The following is a 23978-nucleotide window of genomic DNA, read 5'->3' on the forward strand; positions in this document are numbered from 1 at the left end:
CTGTAACGAAACGATAACCATGACGTCACTCCACAACTACCAAATTAATTGGTTTATCAGGTTTTAATTCCACGGCAAGCCGTAGAGTAATAAGTGGATCGCTGAAGGATAAATGATCGCAGTCTTCAATTTTAGCATGACTGCAGAATAGGTAAAGCCTTCAGTGCCTTTTACACAAGGTAACTGCTGGCGACCGACCAAGCACTTTCCGATCCACGGAGGCTATGAACATATACTCCGATTCTAACCCATTGGGTATTTTTAGAGTCCAGGAATTTTGACGTGTCAGACGCAAGCTCCCAACCCGGAACCCTCCGATTCCTAGTCCATTATATTTCTACAGAAACAGAGGCCCAAACAGCACAAATCGTCCCAAAATCGTAGAAGTAATGTAACATCAACGTGATCACATGTACCGAAATCCTCTTAAATTCGTAGAGAACTGGTTGATAAAACAGCAAAATGTCCGCCCAGCACAGCGATTTTACGTGAAATCGCTGTAGATATGATATGACTTTCAACATTTTTGGGAGCAATTATCAACGTTTTTTGGATGCTTACAAAATATCAACGATATTTCTATTTTGGTTATATTGTTCTCTGGAGGAGTTTTCAACGGATTTTAGAGGTTAAATAGATTTATCTACTAATATTAGATGAACTAACAACCTGTTTCAGATGATTTATCAACGATTTTCTCATGTGTTTGTGTCACGAAATATCTACATAAATTGCATCTTGGTAAGTTACCAATAATTTATAGCCTGTTTGCACACTTTTTGAAAGTCTTAAAATCTTTTTTACCCTCAAAATTTTTAAAATATACTTAAGATTTTTTAAAAAATCATTTGAATGAAATTTAAATTTGGAATATAACTCAATAAAATAAGAAAGACAAGAAAATGAAATAATTTTTAAATTAATTTCAAATATAAATAAATATGTATATTTTATTTGGCTCTCCTCTGATATGCCCCCCTCTTGGCGAGATTTTAATTTTTCGCTCGATACGAAAATCGCCAATAAGGCGATAACTTGGCAACCCTGGTTTTGCAACTTGAACGCTGGAAAGTAGTTTCTCGAAGTCTGTCTTTTTGCACTTGTCTGTGTGGTAGGAGGTAGGTGCTCATATGTTCCGCTCTTAGGGAGATTTTAAGTTGAATACTCTAAAATAAAGTTTCAATTCAAACTTTATTTTAGAGTATTCTTTTTCTTGTTGTTTTTTAATGTTAATTTAGTTGAATTTTCTATTTTAATTATGAGTTCGGTTTGTGATGTTGTCCAAATGTATCAATTGAAATTTTTGAATGAATGAGGATATGTTTGTAAAGTTTTTGGAAATAATTCGCGAAATTAATTGGGTGGAGTACAAAATACAAGTAAAATAAGGTTGTTTTTTTTGGAATTTTTTTTGTCAAAACAAACATAATTTAAATATTTTTGTAAAGTAATGATAATAAAAAATGGGATAATTTCCCTAAGAGCGGAACATATGTGCACTGCCTCACGTGAGGAAGTAAAAGAAAAGTAAAAAAGGTAAGTGAACATATTTTGAATTATTGTGTTTTTAGTGTGTTTCTGGTAGTTTGTATTTTGGTCTGGTTGGCATTTTTGTAGCACAAAAATGGTGTTAATTTCACATAAAATCTGTGACTTTATTGTATACTGAACGGAGGAGATCTGTGACTTATATCCGACTGTGATGTATATTAAAAGTCGGAGGGATAACGGACCGAGCGGCAGCGAGGTCCTGGCGAGCCCGAGGTCTCATAGTACTTTCGTAATGAGACCGAGGCAGGGCCGGCGAGCCGAGGTCTCATTACGAAAGTACTATGAGACCGAGGGCTCGTATCCCGGAGAAACAACGGAAAAAAATTAATGCATTAATTTCATTAAATAATTAATGACATAATTTGAATTTTTCCTGTTGGCGCTAAAAAAGATGTATGACATATGACGTCATACATAGGTTTCTTGGCGACGCTTTTTTGGCGCCAACAGGAAAAAGTCGCCAAGAGGGGGGTATATCAGATTTGTTCCTTTTATTTAAATAATTTAAGAAAATAACTATTTCTAGCGTTTTAAAAAAGTAATTTTAAAGATTTAAGACTTCCAAGAAACATGCAAGTAATTTATGAATCATTGATAACCTATTTTGTGTTCATATTTAAGTAGACAATAAACCATTTCTTTTGTATGCACAATTCACAAATTTTATTCCAGCAACAATCTGAACAAACAAACAAAATAATAATAGTAATAACATGAGAACTTTTAATTCAGAGCTATCTCTACGTCGTTTCTACGATCAGAACATTGTTTCTTGAATTTAGAAAATATAATTTTAAAAAACTTAAAAAGCAGGCAATTACTTACTTTACGTTAATACAAGAAATCGCTAATTCTTTTACACACTCACGCTCGCAACAATACACAACCCGACAACTGACAACGTGGAAACATACTACAGTCAGTAAATAGCCATTTTTCTAAACTGAAATTGTTGCGCATGAGCAGATTAAACAGTTTTCAGACATGTAAAAACTCGTCAAAATGATTACAAAAATTAGAGATACGCTATATACTATAAATGTAAACTTTCAAACATATTTTGGATTTATTTTGAAACCTGTGCCAATTTCGTACTTTTGTCAACCATATTTGGAAAAGCCCAACTACGTGAGGAAATCGACATCGCGTCGATATCCGTTTGTGATATGTCATGAGTTTTGCACCAGTTCAACGACATAACAACGAATATTGGAAGGTCTGTGCTGTCTGGGGGGGTTTTGTTAGCTAAAAGGGCAAAAGGTTTCAGCCAAAGGGTTATTTTTAGCTTTGTTGTATTAAAATTGTCTGTACTAATGAAATAAAACACACCTTAAGCTCAATCAATACAATTTTTGCCACGGTACATTATTGCTCTTTTTAAATGAAAATACATTATAACTGTGGTTACAATACATTTTAGCCATATCATTAAAAATTCTTGCATTCATGGATATAGGAAAAACAGTTTTGGTGCTAAAAATGTAGTTCAAGCAATGCGTAATGCGAGACAAACACGATAGATATGACTGTATCACGTAATATTTTATTTTCCCCTGACGAACCATCTTCTTTCGAATCGGCCTTGAGAAAATTCACTGTTCCTACCTTCTATTTCTTTCTGCAGTTTGGCAATCGCATAATTTTCAATTGTAAACAAAATGTGTGAACATGGCCGTGCAAAATTCTGAGACGCATAGTTTGTGTCCTCCTGTGGTTATAAACGTAAGTTAATTTGTTATAAATTCATAAAATGCCAGTTTAAGTGTGTGCTTATCAGTTCTCTTAACCTTTCATGCAATTAAATTTGATTTCTAAAAATATATTTGATAGCCTATTGCAGCTACACCCAAATCTCTAAAATGTTATTTTTGTTTATTCACCTAAGGTTTCAGCTAACATAATTTGTTACGAATCAGAATAAAATCTTCATGTTTTGTTGAGTATTTTCGTAACATTTTTCTGTATTTGTAACGTTAAAACTAAAAGGCTGAAGTGTAAACTTGTGAACTCTGAGGTGGTTTCAGATTATTGACGTTTATCTGTAATTTGATGAAACTTGACCATGTTCTTACATTTGTTCTTGAATTTTAAGCTAAAAGGTTCTTACACGGAACTTATTTCTTATTATTTCTGAAATCCAACGGCCTTCAAGTTAACGTAGCAACGAGTTATTGCTAAATAAATTTATTAGGATAAATCTCATCTTTCCGATGTATTTTTCAAACGTAAAACAAATAAGTTATTTTTCCATGCCTGTGAAATATTCATTGGCCGTATTTTGTGAATCTTTTTTTTTATGTTTTCTATTTGAATACATATTGTAATATTTTGATTTGTATATAGCTTTGAAAATTATCATCTTATACTTTGCTTCACAAAACTAGTAAATACGGCCAACTATTTTTGCAACATTTAGGTTTTAAATAATTATTTTGCAATTTTATATCTCTGTACAGTTTTGGACCCGAAGTTGGCAAAGTTTTTGCAGGATGGGTCACAGTAATAAAAATTGAAGAAGATGTGAACTCTATGGGGTTAACGAAGTATTAATATCATCTCTTCCAAGAATTTTTTTTCTCCAAAACTAGCCTCTTAAAATGCTATTTTAGGCCATCTTTGATGCATAAAGATAAGAAGGAAAAAGGTTTGAGAGTTCTGTCCAGAAAATTTTCTTTCGTTGACAGTATTGAAAAACACTGTTTTTGTTTTTCTACGTATGGTTTTAACAACCTAGAGTTGAAAGTTTTTGCCCCCCCCCCTTTTTTTTTAATTGACGCCTTATGTTTTCATTAGTGATATAAGGAGAGTCGGGATCGTGGGTCTCTTTCGGCAATTTTCCAAAACTGTTAAAGTTCTAAGAATGCAATTTTAGGTTATCTTTTCTAACTTAAGGAAAGATTCAGGGGCGCTGCCATGGCAAGTTTTTGAAATTGAAATATTAAAAGGAGCTGTTTGATGCCCTATTTAGTGGTGTTAAGAGTTAAGGGTTCAGAAGATCATCTTCAAAATTTTGTTGAAATTGAAGGCTTTTAAACTTTAAGGCTGGTTTTGGAGATGTTATGGTAGAAGGGGAAATTTCAGGACCTAGTGTATTAAGGTGGTATTCTAATGTAGAGGCTTGATTTTAAGGTGATTTTACAGGTGTAATAAAAAAAAAAAACAGTAGCTATTTTCACTATCCATTTTTATCAGTTTTTTAAACTTTAAAAGTAAAAAGATGCATAATAGTTGAAAAAAAATTCAAAATTGTAGTTGGTGGAGGCTGGCAAAGTGGTTTCCTGGTTGACGCGATTCCAATCCGCCAGGTGATCTGAAACATAAAGTTAAGGTTAATTCTTTTTAATAAGGATGTAAAATTGTCTGGATGTAGCCAATTTGAAAATAATAAGAAAAAATTCACTAAATGGCGTCTCTTTTGAAAAAAAAAAGTTCATTTTTTGGCTCCGTTTTTTACTTTGGTATTTTTTTAAAAATAATAAAAATTAAAAATTACAAAAACCCCTACTTGGAGACAATTTTGATAGTACTAAGAATACATGAAATACACCGCCAGCTCAGTCAATTCCAGTCGAGGACTGCAGTTTCGTGCTTATTAGCACTCATCTGCCCGGCATAGGACTAATTGAGCTGGAGGCGGAAAACCTCTTAAGGAAGCCAAGAGTGCCAAACAAACTGGTAGCTAATATAGAATTAGCACAGACCAGACGAGTGACCGAAACAATGGTTCGGTTCAACTCGAATATTGCAGGCAAGGCAGGTATGGCGGTGTATTTCATGTATTTCTGCCTTAGCCCTTGCTATAGGGTTGTAACTTACTGAAGTACTAAGAATGTCTGTACCAAATTTCAAGTAAATCCTAGCATTAGGACTTGAGATTTCTTGTCAACCGTATCGAAAAAACTAGTTTCGAGAAAAACACGTTTAAAGTTTGCAGTCTCATTTCAGCAAAAGTGTTTATTTTTAACAAAATTAACTAACTCCAAAAATAATTTGAGTTTCCAAAAATCCTCTCAGAAACTTATTCTTGAAGCTTTAAACTTTGAGAATATGAAAGAAAAAAAAATCGATTTTTTTGAATTTCTAGACTAGAACACCTCCTTAAAACGCAGATTTAGGCCATCATTGATTGGGGACAAGGATTCCCTTCCTGACGTTTTTCAACACAGAGGTATTGAAACATTTTTTTCAAGCAATCTTTGAGTGACTTAACTGAAGGGGAGTCACGTACTCACCATCATGAACCTTTCGGAATGGATGACTTTTTAAAAATGCTAATTAAGTTCATTTTTGGTGTTTGATCGGAAGGTTCTGAGGCTTTTCCCTTTGTCTTATTTAAAATTAAAATCTTTGAATCCCAATTTTGTAAGGCAAAGAGAAAGGGTGAAAAAAAAATTTACTTAAAACAATGTTTTATGTTAAAAATTTTCATAAAAATTCATCTGGGGAATTTCAAACTGTGTCTTATCTTTTTTGTATATGCACGGAATTAAAAAAAAAAATCTTGGAGAGGGAGCAAGGGCTAAAAGTTCAATAGATGGGACATAACCCCCTCTAGTCCGCTCCTCCTCATTATTTGTGCCATTGATAACCACTGTGTTTCACCCACTCTGGATGGTCGTAACCCCTGCATGAGAACCAAACCACTTCTGTGTACTGTAATTATTCATGGTAATCCTAAGACATGATAAAAGGTGGGAAGTTCAAGAACAAAATAATGTTGGCTTATAACAGAACTGGTACTTTGTATGCTTTTATTTCCCCTAAGGGCCATTCATTAATTATGTAAGGATGATTTTGGCAATTTTTGACCCCCCCCCCTCGCGTGTAAGGGTACGTAATAGAGACCTACCAAGTACTTGGTAACTACTCGGTACTCAGCCAATTTGCCGAGTGCTTAGTACTCGGCCCAATTTTGATCAGATACTCGGCTAATACCGAATATTTGCAAAAAATTGAATATTGTCCAAGACATATTAAAATTTATAAAAAAGCAGAAGCATATATGATATTCTGCAATCATTTACAATTCAAATTTACAAGTCAAATTTAAATTTTGAGAATGATGAAGTTTGTAATGTTTCAATGGAATAAATCTTTATTTTAATGTCCCCAAAGTTAATAAAGCTTATTTATTAAAAATAGGGAAGTTGCAACCTATTAAATGTTCATATTTTGGCTATTGCATATTGTTAATTGACCCTCAAAACTAAAAAATTCACCATCGCCGAATTTTAAAACACCGTGGTTGATTTTTAATGAATTTTTAAAATCCACGCGCAAAAGTGCGCTCTTCTGAAACGTCACGAGCCTACGTCACAGGGCGCGAATGGGCAGCCTTCCGCCGAAGATCCCTTGTTTTCGCTAGGGACATTTTGAGCGCGCTGATATTTTTATTTTTTAGAAATTCAATAATCCTTTTGAACACGCTATGGAGGCCGGATTCGTTAAAGCACGATCTAATAATCTTCTTCAAGTAACATCAATGATGGTATTCGAATATTTCCGAGAGGGATGAGAGGTTTAATATTCCAGAAACGTGAGGAGTTAAACAACAAAGGTAAGCCTTACGTTTCGTCATTGAAGCCAACTGCACGTCCTTCGGCTTCTCCCGCGGCGGAAGAGCGCATGACGTCACTTCATGTGCCATTTGACGTCACAATCGCTTGAACTTTAAAAATTAATTTAAAAAAAACTACTTATCGTATCGCAAAAATTTTTTCACCTATGATGTTCATACATGTTACTCTATCATATAAAAATAAAATTGAAAAATCGAAAACTTCCCTATTGTGCAAAAAAGGTAAGTATAGAAAATATGGAATTTTTATATTAAAAATGATTTTTTGTTACAAACAAAAATTAGTTATAAGAAATATAAAAATACCTTTGCTTAAAAAATAAAAGGAAATAAAACAATGTTAAAAGCACAGTGCAGACACATGTTTTGGCATTACAAGGAATTCCTTTTTCAATGCACAAAATATGAGCTCGTGAATTTAAAGGCATCCGACAAAAGTCGGATTTTTTTGTCGAATGTCTTTACAGTCTTTAGCTCACATTTTATGCACTGAAAAAGACATTCCTAGTAAGTGTGTGACGTCCACTGCAAAAACACATGTCTGCAGTGTTCCTGCACATTTGTTTTATTTGCTTTAAAAATTTTTTTTTGTTTGGCGGATTAGAACTGTAATAGATTGGTATAATTTGTTTTAATTCCAACTTATTAATCATACCTTTTATTTAGTTATTTTTAATTTTAAAAATAATTTTTTTGTAAAATTTTTGACAAAAACAAAATTATTTTAATAATGCACAATTAAATTTCAGCAGAAATTTAGTTTTAAAAACTATTATATGGACAAGGAGGTTTATACTACTAGTCCAATAAGTTCAAAATTCATCACATGTGTGTCGGTGATTCTGCTTAAAGCATAATTGGTACTTGGTAACTCGGCCGAGTAGTGAAAGGCCGAATACTTGGTAACTCAGTTCGGCGGAGTAATGAAAAGCCAAGTACTCGGTACGTCTCTAGTACGTAAGACTTTTCCAACCCCTCCACCCTATTCTTACATAAGATTCCATTTCATTTTTCAAAATAATAAAATGCTGTTCAAAAACTATCAGTTACACTAAAACTCCCAGTTTGACAAAATCAAAGATTTTTATTTTTCAAATATATTATATGATGCAATACTAATTAAAAATAAAACATGCCATAAAAAGTGCGATTCTTTAATTATATTCTATACTATCCATTCTTTTAAAATAAGTAAAAAACAGCTTATCCTAATACTTTTTTTACCTTCCAGAAGCAAATGAAATATGATCTCTTCCAAACCACATGATCACGATTTCCAATATAAAATATCGACTTGGAAAATATTACTTAAGAATGGGTTTGACCCGTCCCTCCCCCAAAGTAAGGGTATGTAGTGATTTTTGCACCCCTCCCCCTCGGGACCCTTACGAAATTAATGAATGGCCCCTAAAACATTTATCTCATTTAAAATCTATGTAGGCATTGAAAAAAAAAAAAATTCCTATTTTGTCTGCAGTGAAAATTCTTGCAGAATTTCAAGTAATTTTTACATTCAGAAGTCTGGAGTCAAACTTCGCTTGATACGTCGGCTTTATTTCCGTTCGCTGATTTCAGTATAAGACTATAAATATGAAAATATTTTCAATACTTGATGACAATTTCATTGACATGAAGAAATTTGAATTCAAAAATTAGGACATATTACTGGTAAGCATTGAAAATCACTAAATAGAATTTGAGCCCTTGAAAGAAATTGTTTCTTACAGAATGCGCAAAACTCTCATTAATTTCAAAGTAAAATTATTATTGATGTAAGGATTCAGCTGCCAGGAAAATGTGCTGAAAAAGAAAAATACTAATCAAAATACAGGAAGCTCAAAAAAATAAATAAATAAATAAATAAAATAAATAAATAAAAAAGAATAGATCAAATGCTTTCTGCACAATAAATTGAATTACCTCTTTTAAATTAATTGCTTAGGTACTTTTTCGTTAAAGGTACATGGCGTTGGGACTTGTTTACTTTCTATCTCTGCGGCAATAGAGAAATTGCTTTAAGCAATTGGCAATATCTACAAAAATGCTTAAAGCAATGAAATGCAAAAATGTCGCAACTATAGAATTTAAGAATTATAGTTGTTGAGAATGTTGCCAACAACAAGATTTTTAGTTTACAATAGCAATATAAATAAATTAAAATTGCCAAAAACTAAAAATGCTTGTAGTGATTTACCTTTAACCCTCCAACGTAAAGTGTACCTCTGCTTATTCTGAAGAATATTTCATTGCATGTAATATAATGTTTAAAATTTATAGTTGTATTTGTTGAATATTAAGAATTTTCTTTATCGCTTAGGATCCTGATGCTAATTCAAGCTTAGAAAATACAGAATTTGTTCAACAACCTCCTCAATATTCAGAAATTCCTGGTACAGTTCCCTTAAACCTAGATACTGAAAGTGGTCCTCCGCCTTCATATGAAGATGTTATCGACCCTGAAGGTTTTTGAATATTTTTTTCAATTAATTACTATATTTCTTTATTGCGGTGCATTGACTTTGCATTTTTTAAAAATATAGAATTTTTCTCGTTGCGCTCATGTAGCATTACTTACTTTCTTTTGAAAATAGTGTCAAAGTATTTATTTATTTATTTTTTATCATCATTTTTTAGGAAGCTCCCCTTGAGATAGTTTTTGAAAAAAATGACAGAGTTAAACTTTTAAAATGCATTTTTCGGAAACTAAATTTCTGGTTGTTATAATTTTAAAATATTACTTGTATCTCAATATTTGTTGGACAAGGTTGAAAACTTGTATTTTGCTAGTTTACGCATAGATCAACAATGAACTCTTGATCTATGATATAATAGAAATACATTAAGTAATTTAAAATCATCGGTATAGTTAAGAAATGTAAATTTTCTGGAAGAAAATTATAATTAATGTGAGAAGTACATATATTTGTACATATTAGAATAACTTTCTGACAGACTCGTAGCTGAAAACATACCTTTATTCTCCTTGCTTATAAATGTTTGATTTCTGTTGGACAAGGTTGAACACTTGTATTTAGCTAGCTAGTTTATACATATTTCAACAATTAATTCTTGATCTATGATATGATTGAAATACATCAAGTATTTTAAAATCATTTTTATGGTTTAAAAATGTAAATTTTCTTGGAAAAAGTTACAATAAATGTGACAAGTACATATGTGTGTTATATATATTTGAAATATTTTCTTACAGACTCTTAACTGAAAAACATCTTTTGCCTGTAAATGTTTGATCGTGTTAAATGTTTGTTTACAAATATTTTATCTTTCCTTAGCTTCACCTCCATCCTATAATTCATTGTTTGGGCAAGTACGAGAAGCAAGAAAAAATTCTCATTCATTTGTTGACTTCCTGAGGAAAATTGTTGTCCTTCTCATAGGGACAAGTAAGGAAAATCATATATTTTTTTTATTAAAGTGTCCTTTTCACTGTTTTTTCTGTTAGCTTTTTCTCTCATTTTCACTGATGCATAGATACTCCTAACACAGTTGTATTTTTATTGAACAAGTTTGTTATTTAAGGTTTAATTTTGCATGAGTGGCATGCGGAACATCTAAAGTTGATCTTTTGTAATTTGCTGTATGAATTAGTTGCTCACTTTTGCTCTAATAATAGGCAATGGTAAAACAAGTTGTAAGTTTTGATAGCTGAGGTTCTGATGTAAAGGAAACATTCTCATTTGTTGGGAAATAACAATTCAAATCGTTGAAAACATTTATGTGTAAGACAAATCCACGAAAAAGTTGCCATTTTGTACCACACATGATGGTTCATACACAGCCATATGCAAGGAGGTGGTTTATAGGGTTCAAACCCCCTCCGAAATTTTTTTTCCAAATAAATGCTTTCCATTATTTATTTATATTTTGGGGACACAAATAAGATTGTTGTTATTATTATTATTTCAATTTTTTTGAAAATCAAGTTAGAGTGACTGAAAAATTGTACAAAATCATCGTGTGCTCATGGTAGTTTACGATAGTTATTGAGAAACTCATTTATTATGTAACAATATGGCATTTTGTAAGAACATCCCCTCCCTCTATTTAGACAATCCATTGTAACAAAAATCAATAGAATACACAAGAAACCAAATTGGATAGACCATATAAATACGTGAAATACACCGCCAGCTCAGTCATTTCCAGCCGAGGACTGCAGTTTCGTGCTTATTAGCACTCATCAGCCCGGCATAGGAAAGTGACTGAGCTGGAGATGGAAAACCTCTTAAGGAAGCCAAGAGTGGCAAACAAACTGGTAGCTAATATAGAATTAGCTTAAACCAGACGAGTGACCGAAACAATGGTTCTTAGCCCTGGCTATAGGGCGGTAACTTACTGTGAATATACCTGCCTTGCCTTCAAAATTCGAGTTGAATCGAACCATTGTTTCGGTCACTCGTCTGGTTTGCGCTAATTCTATATTGGCTACCAGTTTGTTTGGCACTCTTGGCTTCCTTAAGAGGTTTTCCATCTCCAGCTCAGTCACTTTCCTATGCCGGGCTGATGAGTGCTAATAAGCACGAAACTGCAGTCCTCGGCTGGAAATGACTGAGCTGGCGGTGTATTTCACGTATTTCTGCCTTAGCCCTGGCTATAGGGCGGTAACTTACTGTGAACATATAAATGTTTAAAAAAATGTCTTTTGTAAAACGTGCTCCGAAACAAAAGTCTGGTTACGGCCCTGGATTCATATATTTATTTTATTTATTTATTTAGTTTTTTTTTTTTTTTTGCTGCAGAAATCACACATACGATTATGATTTCTCAACTCTCTTATCAACAAAATTTTGTTTATTACCCTTTTAAATTACTATTTTCAATGAAATATATGAGGCGTAAGGTTTGAGATAAAATGGCTGTTTTCCCATGGAAGAACCCTAGATCACTTTCTTTTGTTACTTTTTGTCTGTGAGACTAACATATAGCACAGAAAGTTCTCATTTATTAGGGTCGAGGCAGAAAGAGGAGGGGGAGAGTAATAAAAAGGAGCCGGTGCTGCTTATTGTCCTACCTCAAATTCTGTACTGCTAGTACATAAACAATTTATGATAAGTTATATCTTGTTTGTTGAGTAATCTGCAAATACTGCACTATCAATTAGTTTAAGACTTCTTTTTTTTATTTAGTATGTGTCACGGCCAGATTAATTCAGAAGAAGGCGCCGTTGCAGTAAAATATTGTGAAATGAAATTAGCAACGGCAAGAGATAAAAATAGATTGCATCCTTCGAATGTTGGTTGTATTAGTTGTGTTTTGAAGGCACAAGCCTAATTTTTACTAATCCTTTTTATTGTAAATACATTTTAACTTTACTTACCTCATAGTGTTTTCTAACTTATTTGAATTTTACAATTTACAGTATGTTCAAAAAGTTTTCTCTTTTGTTCTGTTAAATCAATGTAGCACAACCTGCTAATACATCTTGAAAGATTTAGTGCTTCAAATTAATATAGTATTTTGCGAGCTAGTATACTATTGAACGCATACCTGCTGTAGTTAGAATATTGTGAAGGAGGGGGGAGGGGAGATTCGATTTCAAAGCAATCTGACAAGAACTACTTACAGTTCCGAGGAGTTTTTGAACAAGTCCCTAGTTATAGAATAAAACTGAAAAGTGACAGCAGCATTTTAATCATTTTTTGTTTCATTAGGAGAAAAAAAGAATATCCTTTTTAAAGAAAAGAATTTGAAGAAAATGTTTGCACAATAACAATCAACAGTGAAACATTAGAATTTTTTTCCCCCCAAGTTTTTTTTTTTTTGTTTGTTTGTTATTTTTAAGAAATATAAATGGTATCTTTCTGCAAAAAATATGAATGATGAAAACATCATTATTAAAGAACAAAAGTTGCTAATTTATATGCTGACAAGTGTTTCAGGATCACAAGAAGCTCTTTTTTCTTTCAATGCAAAAGAAATAAACTTATGGTTAAAAAATCCTTACATACATCAACTTGCTTCTTTTGCATGAAAAAGGGGTAATGTGTTAGAAGCATGTTTCTGGAATCATTTGCAACTAATGTGCTTTAAAAATATTGGGTTTTATCATGGATAGACATTTTGTTTTGTTCTATGTTATTAATGGACTGGGTACATTCCTCATTATTTTGATTTGTTTTTAACTTGGACTTGATCTTTTTTTTTCTTTTTCTTTTTTTCTTTCTAAATGCTTAGAAAAATTGATTGTGTTAAATACTTTGACATTTTATTTATTTTTCATTTATAGCTGATACAATTTTATTTCATTATTGTATTTGTATAGAAGTTTTATCAGTGGGATACACAGAAGATGCAAAGATGTTTAAACTTTATGTATAGTTAATTTAGATGCTGAATATATTATGTCTTGATATATATTAACATGTAAATATACTATATATTAACCTATAAATATCATCATATAATAGCTTCTAAATGTCATAACATATTTACACTCTAGCCGTGCGCAATCTACAGTTCACTAAGCTTTTGTGAGTCATCCAGCTTTAGCTCACTGATCAGTCTATAAATTTGACAAACCATGATATTAAAGCATTTAAAAAAATCAATAAAATATGGCCATGCAACCGGTTGATTAAAAAAAAAGTCAACAAACTTCCATGTTATTTTGTTATTTCCTATTTATTTATGGTGTTATTATACTTTGTATTCTTTTATAAATGATGTTATTTTGATAGTGATAGCTTGTTGCTGATTTATTTATTTTTCTTACAGTTGGTTGTACTATCATTTTGGGACTTACAATACTTGTTCCCATCTCAATGATTCTTGTTGGTAAGATTTCATCAAAAGTGTTCATGATTTTTTATGGCTATGTATATTAAGAAAGTTGAAAAGTTAATTTTTTGTTCCATAGTTCATTTTAAAACTGATTTCAATGAATTAGCTTAAAATTTTTATGATTAATATTGACTATAGATGTTGATTACAATCTTCTTCTGTTGATAACTAAAAATTCCTGTTTCCGTAATTAAAAAATTGTTTGTGGCAACCAATTAGCCCTCTTCAATTTTTTTGAAATCGTACTATTTTTAAAACTTTGTCATTTCAGCAGAATTCGTACTTTTCGTTCTTAAAGGTATGCATCAACTTAATAATAGCATTACTACTAAAATTAGTGAAATGTGTAATCAACAATATTAATCCAGAAGAATTTAAATCCAAGAAATCTGTTAGCGTTTTTGACAATTTTATAACTTTATCAGAACCTCTGTATCTCAAAAACTTTTTTTGAGTTTTTTGAGGGATACTTGTAAATAAGAAAAATAAATGTTTTTTCATAAAGATATAGGATCATTTCACAGTAATTTAGACATTTATGTAGTGTCCGTAACGTGACCTTTTTTGCCATAACTTTTTAATTTACTGTTTGATTAGCATATTATTTTATTTTGAGCTTTTCCTACCAAAAACACCAACTCAAATTAAAATAATTTGCAAATCAAACGGTAAATTAAAAAGTTGTGGCTAAAAAAGGTCACGCTACGGGCTCTACATAAATGTCAAAAATACCGTGAAATGACCCTATAGCGAATATGTAAACACAAAGTGTAAAATTTTTACCAACTCTAATTGGATGTATTTTTCAGGTACAAAATATTTTGGTCAGTGCCCAGTTGAAAAATTCATTCCAGTCTACCTAATTGTAGGAGGGACCTTTGGTGTTTTGAAAAATATTATGGGTTTTATTAGTAGGTGGCGAAAAGACGAAAATGAACAGGAGCAAATGATGCATCGGTCTCGAGATAGTATTCTAAATTGTTTTTTGTTTGCATGGTTCATTACTGGTAAGTATGAAAAGCTTAGTATACAGTAGACCCTCGTTTTACACGGGGGTTACGTTCCTCAGAATTGCCTCGCAAATTGAGACTTAATATCAGTGTTAAAATAGGGGTTAGGTTCCGTAGATAAAAAAACACACATCATTCTAGTGATGGCTAAGTGTATAATAAGTTTAATGAGTGCTTATATTGATTTCTATGCACAACATGCATACAAAAAATGCAAATTAATTTAGTGTTTATGAAAAAGGAGCTGGCTATGATAGTCTTTTGTAGTCAAGAATTTTTCTCCGTAGTTCTTTGCAGAGCATTAACTCATCCATGAATCATTTCCATGATAGAATCTTACTTCACTAACAAATCAGAAAGATCATTTCCATTGTCAAGGTTGGTTCTGTGTCATCGGTATCCTCGTTGCTTTTGTCCTCCTTTGTTACTCCTAAAAGCTCTTCTTCCAGTAAGTTCTGAACTGTATGAGTTTTATAACTTTACTTTTGGAAGGAGCTCTGGAACCAGTAGCATAAAATGCCTCCACCCTACTAGCAAAATTTCTTGCAACAACCTTGACAGATCTTGATATTATACTGACGGCGTCAATATTGACGTGTTTCATACTGCATAAAGCTTGCATAAAGATTAAAAAGCAATATTACAATAACAACACGTATGCAACATTGCATTCATCTTAAAATATCAATATTGATATTACCTTACAATAACAACATTGCATACATGTTGACGCCGTCAAGATGTATTGATTTCATGCTGTCGCCGTCAAGGTAATTAGTACACAATAGAGCAGGTGGACCTTCGTTGATACTTGCGCATGCGCACAGTTCTTTTTACCCAGCGTCCCTAGCATTGCTGGCACATCTCCCTCCTTTATCCTACGATTCAGTCGGTTCAGAGGAGCTGCACGTGGCGTTGGCGTTGCGTTCTTTAGGCTTCGTTAAGTTGGTTGCTTAGTTATTAGTGTGGAATAGTATTGTTTTAGGAATAACTTATGAATGAGTGATAATTGCATTTGTTTATTAATATAGTACTAAACAAGTCATATCGCAGACGATGTGCGATCAATGTTAGAAATGGTCGAAAATAACTTTTTTCGTCCCTAACAAAGGACATGAAGCCCAGAATTTTGTATTATCACTTCAATCTCATGAGTAAGATTAATTTTATTCAATGGTTATTTATGTTATTCTTTAAGATAAATTCATGTGTTTTGTCCATGGGATATTTTCAATGCTGACATCCATTTGGAAATGTACTTTATTGTATTTATTTACTTATTTATTATTTTGCTTTCTTTACTCTTAAATGTGTTATAAAAACTTCCGCAATTATTCCTAACTAGACATTTTATGTCTTTATAATACAATTAGAAGCATGAATTAAAAAATAAGTCAAGTATTACCCAAAACAAAGAAACTTTCATTTTTTAAATTAAATTGCGAGTACTATTAATACCTTTATATGAATTTCCGATCAGATGTCAGCTTTAAGGAAATATTCTTAGGCTAGAAAACTATCTTGAAGAATAACAGAAATAATTAAAGAATGAAATTTAATTCAATGAATGAAGTTTAAAGTGAAAATAATACAAATAAATAAATAGATAAAACACCTTGAAAACGTGCTGATTTCATACTGTCATGTCAATGTATCCTGACATTTTCCTGTCATATCAATATGTATGCAATATTACAAAAGCAAGATCATCTTGCCTAGACCTTGATTTCATGCTGTCATGACAACATCTTGATATTATCCTGTCATATCAATACGTATGCAATATTACAAAAGCAGCCTACCTTGATATTTTCCTGATATTATGCTGCATACACCTTGTCAGTCAATATTGTGGCAGCCTGCTGACAGCATAAATGGAGTAACATAACAACATTGAGGCAGCATTAATGCAAGATGATTTTTCTTGCATGTCAACCTTTATGCAATACTGGGGCGAGATATTTTGCTTACTGGGCAGTGGCCCAAGCTCGATTATTAGCACGCCAATATGTAGTTTATTATGTGTAATTTGCAATCTTTAGGAGTTTGGATTTTGAAAGAGGGGACAATTTTATCTGTTCGCATTGCCGCATCCGCGTAAAGCCAAAACTCATCCGGGTAAAATAGAATAAAAGGTATCAAATCTTAAACCACGTAAAATAAACCTGTGTAAAACGGGGGTCTACTGTGTTTAGTTTTTTGTTTTTCCCTAGACTTTTCCTCCCAAACCTCCTTCTAGGTGTAATTATTGAAGGAGTTTTATGATTTTTACATATTTATTTTGTTAACCCAACAGAATGTTTCAAATTTAAATATAGTTAGTTTACTATCATTTTCCTCCCATGTACTGTTATTTGCAAAGCAATAGTTTAAACTATACAATTTGCTGACTTGAGTTTCTGAAGTAAAAACAGAACAAAATGTTCTCATATGTTCCAATCTCAATGGTTAACCAGACTCATTTTAACATTTTCTTCTTTTTATTATCCCTGGCATTATTACACTCACTGGACAATGAATTAGAAACCTTTGAGAGAAATTTGCCTTACTTGCAGTATGCAAGGGTCTGGGCTGGGGCCATGGTGGCCTGATCTATAAGTCATTGGACTTGGGTTCAATCCTAGCCCAATCGAAAATCCACCATCTTCATTAATGGTGACATGGGGTCGTTAAATATACTTGTGATCACAAAGTCCTCTTAACTGAAACGACACCTCTGGGGATGCTGGACTGGGGTCCCACCAGGGGGATCGAGATTATGGCGCAAGTTGCGCCATCAAAATTTTTAGGGAGATTTTTTTAATGGTTTTTTATTTTATTTATTTAAATTTATTTATTGATTTATTTTTAAAGAAAATTATTATTTTTTTTTTATTCTGTTTATATTTTATTTCATGTATTTATTTAGCGTGTGTGTGTGTATGTCCTTAGCGTAGCAGTGAACTTTTCAAATAAAATTAAGAATAATAATAATTGTAAATAAATAAATAAATATTTTTAAAAAATAATCAAATAAAAAATATTTTAAAAAAATAAATAAATAAAAATAATTAAAAAATAAATAAAAAATATTTGAAAAAAATTAATTAAATAAAAATATTTAAAAAAATAAACAAAAAAAAAGAGAGGTACAGGGTTCGTACAGGTCATGGAAATCCTGGAAAGTCATGGAAAAAAAATTAGCAAATTTCAGACCTGGAAAAGTCATGGAAAATTCAAATTTTCTTTCCAAGTCATGGAAATTTATTTGAAGTCATGGAAAAATGTCCTGACCAAAGAGAAAGTAACGGTAGCTAAAAGAGTATTAGATATCTTGAGTGATTTAACAGCATTGCACATAAAAGCTATTAAAACAGGAAAAATTGGACAATCCCAAAAACAGGTCTGAATTTTGAAATCTCATTGCATCCACTTCTGTAGCAGCCACTTGTCTTTTTTTTGCAATGTAATTTTACTACTTGGACCATTACTCCTTTTTAATTTACCATTATTTTCAGCACTTCTTATATATTCTATAGAATCAAACTTGCGGATATTTGATTCGCCCTCTCAAAAAATGATTCAATTGCATCCGAGTTTTCCATCACTTGTAAAAACTTTATTATTTTATTATTAAACTCATCATAGTTTATCTTAAATTGTTGAAAGTTTTAGAAAATAAAGATCTTTAGTTAGGCATTGGGATACAGAAATAGGGAAATTCTAGTACACTCTAAAACAGTAGTACCCAACATGCAGCCCGCAAAACTAATCCCTGCTACTCACTGCTACATTCAATGTCAGGAATCAAACACAATGTTCTGGAATTTCTGAACCTATTAGTTTATATGCATTTAAAAATGTGCAAATAAGTTAACAAGTAGTTATGAATCAGAAAATTTATTTACTACTAAAAGTTTTTTTAAAAAACAAATATCTGGTTTAGAAAAATGAATTTACTAAAGAATATGGCTTTACTTTAAAAAACGAAAATACTGTCAGATTATGTGCACGTTTAAATGCGCAGTTGACATTAAAACGCAACTTTTAAACAAATCTATTAAAACTCGATAATAACTCATTCAACCTTTGTCCCATTCATTATTTTTTTGCCTGTTAATAAAATTAAGAGACATTTAAGAATCATTATACTCCATTCACTGTATTTTTACTTTGCTTTGAAATTTTAAATTTATGTGATGAAGACAATTAACAATAGATTTTTAGGTGTACACCAATAATTTTGCAATTAGAAGTGCTTCGATGAGGTAGTGGCACTCACGTAGGAGTTTTGCTAATGATTTTTTCTGAAAAAATTGGCAAATTTGATATTAAATAGTAATTTCCTTCTTGTAACAAGGTCATGAAACATTTTATGAAGTCATGAAAAAGTCTTGGAAAAGTCATGGAATTTTTTCATCCAAATAGAGTATGAACCCTGGAGGTAAAAAAATAGAAAAGGGAAAGGTGGTTGAGAGAAATTTTGGGGGTGGGAGGGGGGAATTTGTGCCATTGAACTTGGGGAGGGGGATGGGCACCCTTGTGCTGGACCAGAGATTGCTTGGCTTCTGGTCTGGATCAAAAAATCAGAGCTGTCTTCCGGGCTTCATCCAAGTAATTAAACCACAAGTAGTGGTAGGTACTTGTAAAGTGTGCAAGGGTCTGGAGGGAGTATCATGATATGGAACATATTCTGCTGGCATGAAAGTGGTGCCCTGGTGTCTCTTGAGGGTGAACAAACAGCCATGCGATACCTAGATATATTGGGTCGGTGAGGGACTAAATCAAATGAAAGTTACCGCGCCAAGAACCAATTTGGTACCCTTTAAGTCAGATTGTAATTGGAATCATGCGCAGAAAACAATACTTATAGCTGAAATTATCTTGCTTTATTTTTCTCTATGGTGATAATATACAAATGATTTCCTTGGCGGACTATTTGCATATGAAATGTGAATTGAAAATTTATTTCTCTTGAAGCATTAAATAATTTAGTAGACTTGCAACACCATTATTGATCTATCTGTAATATGACTAATAAAGAGTCATTTAAAGAATCAAAGTTTAAATAATTTAAAAGTTAGGCTTGCTGTTAAAATTTACAATTTTAAACTGCCTATTTGAAAGCATGATGGCCAACAGCCAACTCGGCTGACCAAGTAACTAAAAATAATGCGCCTTAAAAGAGAGAGAGCATATAAGCTACTGAAACATTATATACAGTCGGCCAGAGTCATTTGCATGGATTTCAAGACATGCATTGAGAAGCCCATTTCCTTTGGTGTTCCCATAGGGTTATACTCCTTATACGTCGTACACTCTCAAAAATTTTTTAGGCATATAGTGTATATACCCTTAAGCTTCAAAAATGTTCATATTATGACATATTACTGTGCACAATGGATTACTGGGAGTATACCCTCAGAAAAAAATGATGGGAACATCACTGCCCATTTCCCGATGTTAGAACCGCGGCCAATCAAATGAAAAAGGAACTTTGTCATTTCATGATGCATGGCACGCATGTGTCTAAGATCAGGAAATAGGTTGCAATCATTGAATTAGCATTTGTGACTTTGCAAGATAAAAGAAAACCGGGATTTTATTAAAGCAAAATATTATATGAAAATAAACATAAAGAATTGATAATATCATTTTGAATTCCCAACGAGATATACTGGCAGATCAAGTGCACCCTGCAATGTTGCATTTTTATCCTGATGGCGACGGATACTTCATGCACTATAATGCAATTATGCATCGTGACAGAAGTGTTGAAAATTGGTTCACTGAGAATCAGTCTGACTTCGACACCTTCCCCGACCACTGAATAGGCTGAATTTTCTCCACCATAGACAGGGCTGGATTTGGAAGGCCCTGGGGCAATGAAGGAGTGAAGGCCCCTAATCAGGGTTCGAAAAGATCATCATATTTTCGAAAATATCCGATACTTTGGTATATATCCGAATATTATGGTATACAGTGAAGCACCGTTTATATGTTTCTCTTTTATACGTTTTCATCAATTATACGTGTTTTAAATTGGTCCTTTCAGAGCCTCATACACATTAACCTATACCTGTTATACATTTTTTCATTTGTACGCTTTTTTCATACAGTCCCTTTAAAAACGTATAAACGGTGCTTCACTGTATATGTATATATCCGATATTTTCGACCCGTGAAAGTTAGGATATTTTATCAAAAGTTTATTGTGGGGCCCCCTTTTTTGTGGAGGCCCCAGGGGAGTAGCCCGCCTGCCCTCCCCTAAATCCGGCCCTGCTCATAGAAAATTTGAGATATGGTCAGGGCCTGATTACCCAAAAGGCTCGGGAAGCTTGAGCTTCCCCTTAGAATTTTTAGGGAGCCCAAATATCACTGTAAAACTGTGCTTAAAAATTAGTTTCTGCTTTTGACCTCGTTTTATAAAGATATTGCAAACATTAAAACTTCCTAGACAAAAATGTTTGAAAGAATTAAATATTATTAGAGAAATACATTTGATAAAATGTAGCCATAAGCTAGATTTTTCAAATGTGAGATTTGATTCAACTCTGTTACAATGTACTTTTATGTCATTTAATTTCCTTTATAAAGTATCAAGTATGATTCAACATGTTACTACCCATATTTCCTGAGAATTCAAGCGCAGCATACGTAATATATAAATTTCTGTCAGTCGGTAAGGTGGAATTGACTTAAGTTCTGAATTTTTCTGGCCCTTTTAGCGTTAGTTAGTGCTCTATCAATGTGCATAGAATGTTTGAAAAATTTCCCCAAACAAAAAGTGGGGGGCCCCAAAATGAAACCAAGCTTCCCCTAATCTCAGAGGTGAATCAGACCCTGAATATGGTGGAAAGACACATTTAACAGCACTAATTTAGCCATCTAATCATCTTTAGCCTTGAAATCTATTTACAAAATCTAAAAAGCTGCATAACCAATGCTTGGCATTATCTGGATGTGAATGCACTCCAGAAGATTGTAGACTCAATGCCCAAATGAATCAGAGCAGTTATCCGTGCAAAAGGTGGTCCAGTAAAATATTGGTCTTGGATTTCTTATTCATAAGCCGATGAGTGTATTATTAACATTATTATTTTTATTTATTAATTAATTTATTTTTTGCAAGAAAAGAAATATCAATTAATAAAAGGTCAATAAAAAGTTTTTTTTTCTCAAAAATAGACTGAACATAAATCTTCACAAAGATAGTTACAGTCAAACTTGCTTATAATGAACACAAATGAACTGAGGTTTTTACTCTGTAAAACCGAGTGCTTGTCGATGGATTTCGGAACAAAATCGTAACATTCAAACATACTTGCTTTGTTAGTGTTTTTTTATTTCATTCTAGACCCAAGACATTGGTTAATTTGCTTTTAACTGCATTATTGTCTCTCCCTTCTGTTATTGTTTTTGAAGAAATATTTATGGCCCGCTTCGAAAGCAGTTTGAAGTGTTTTCTGCGCATCAAAAGCGCTCGACTATTTTGAAGGCCACTCTGTTTGAAATTCTTTTCATTTGTTGTTATCATTGCTTTTATTATCTTTTTCATCTGTTTGTGCTTGAGTTGGAGATACAATATCCTTGGAAGTCATAACGCTAGTGTCAACAAATATGTTTCTCTACTCCAGGAATTAAAGGTTAGGGCTGTCATCTTTTGTTTTTTTAATATTTATGACTCGTCAGGGGGGGGAGAAGGGACACCTGTGTTGGTTCGGGACCAAGCCTGAAGGGGGACCAATATTTTTAAAACTAGGAGTGAAATATGGAGGGGGCCCGGAAAAACCATTTGTGACGGGCCCCAAAATTTCTGTGCACGCCCCTGTGACTCGTCACTAACTTTCGACTGCCTTTGGATTGTTGAAGGAATTTTTCCAACAAATAGGTTGTGCTAAAAGTCGATATAAGTTTTATGAATCACAAAGTATTGCAAGCTTTAAGTGGGGTGGGAATTAATCCTTCAAGGTGAGCTATGCTCTCATAGACTTAACAAAGGAATTCTGATTTCCTCCTTAAAACTGGGTTCTCATTAAATCCGGGCTCGTTATAAGTGATTTCAACCATATAAAAATTCTCAATTCTCCCTTAAAAGTTCTCTAAAATAAAAAGAAAAAAGTTACAGTTGTTTCCCTATTGTAGAAAGTCTTCAAATTTTCCATTAGCTTCTGTTTTATTCTTTCTGACTTTATCTTGCCATGTTTAAAAGATATTTTGTTTCATAGGTTGTGTCTGGACTTACAAAGTATATGAGCCAGAATATGAAGATCAGAAAAGCCCATTTTTTTGCAATAAGACACTGTATTTATTTGCGTTTTGGCTGATCACTGCAACATTTTTAATAATTGGTCTTATGAGTGTCTTCATATTATGTTTTTTGTTATCATCTATAGTTGCAAATTTGGAATGATTTTTTTTCCTTTCAAAAAAGAAAAAGGCTCACATATTTTTGCTTTTGCAAAGTAATGTATATAATTATAAATTTATGATGATGTGTGTGAATGTGAGAATTAATGACATTCATAGCTATGAAAATTCGTATTTTAATCGTCATCTTTGAAAGAAATACTGTAAGCTTAATGCAGCTTGTTTTGTATAAATTTTCCAATTTTATAATGAAAGAAGTGCAAACGATCACGTAAAAAGTTGATAAAAATAGTGCTTCAAGCTTTTTTTTCCAATTTACGGTTTTGATTTATAGTGTAACCTACAGTTTTAAATTTATAATAACGCCATACAGTCAAACTTCAATAGAACGAACATGGGATATACTGAGTGCCTACTTATAGTAAATGCTTCATTGGTACTCAAACTTATTTTCTGCTAATTAATTCAGTTTTCTACTCTTCTACTATTTCAATTGATCATAATTAAAGCCCTGATTTTGAAAGCTTTAAAAAGCCCCAAAATACCCTTAATTTTTGATATTTATTTTGTAAATTATTTTTGTTTATTTTATTTTGTTAATATTCTTTAAAATTAAAAAGTGTTCCAATTCTTCAGTTTAAGTGACGAATTTAGAACAGTACCCCCCCCCCCCTAAATTTATGATAGTG

At 32.5% G+C, this 23978-nt stretch overlaps 1 protein-coding gene across 1 annotated transcript; it reads left to right on the forward strand.

Annotated features, from left to right (window-relative positions):
• The first annotated feature begins 3219 nt into the window (after positions 1-3219).
• LOC129225048 (transmembrane protein 272-like) lies at positions 3220-23340 on the forward strand. The gene is made up of 6 exons (XM_054859594.1): positions 3220-3273; positions 9447-9591; positions 10423-10533; positions 13865-13924; positions 14740-14937; positions 23148-23340. Exons 1-6 carry the CDS (start codon positions 3220-3222, stop codon positions 23330-23332), a joined length of 753 nt encoding a protein of 250 aa, XP_054715569.1. The 3' UTR covers positions 23333-23340.
• Positions 23341-23978: the final 638 nt, after the last annotated feature.

This window comes from Uloborus diversus, chromosome 6, assembly GCF_026930045.1.
Source record: "Uloborus diversus isolate 005 chromosome 6, Udiv.v.3.1, whole genome shotgun sequence".
Taxonomy (NCBI): Eukaryota; Metazoa; Arthropoda; class Arachnida; order Araneae; family Uloboridae; genus Uloborus; species Uloborus diversus.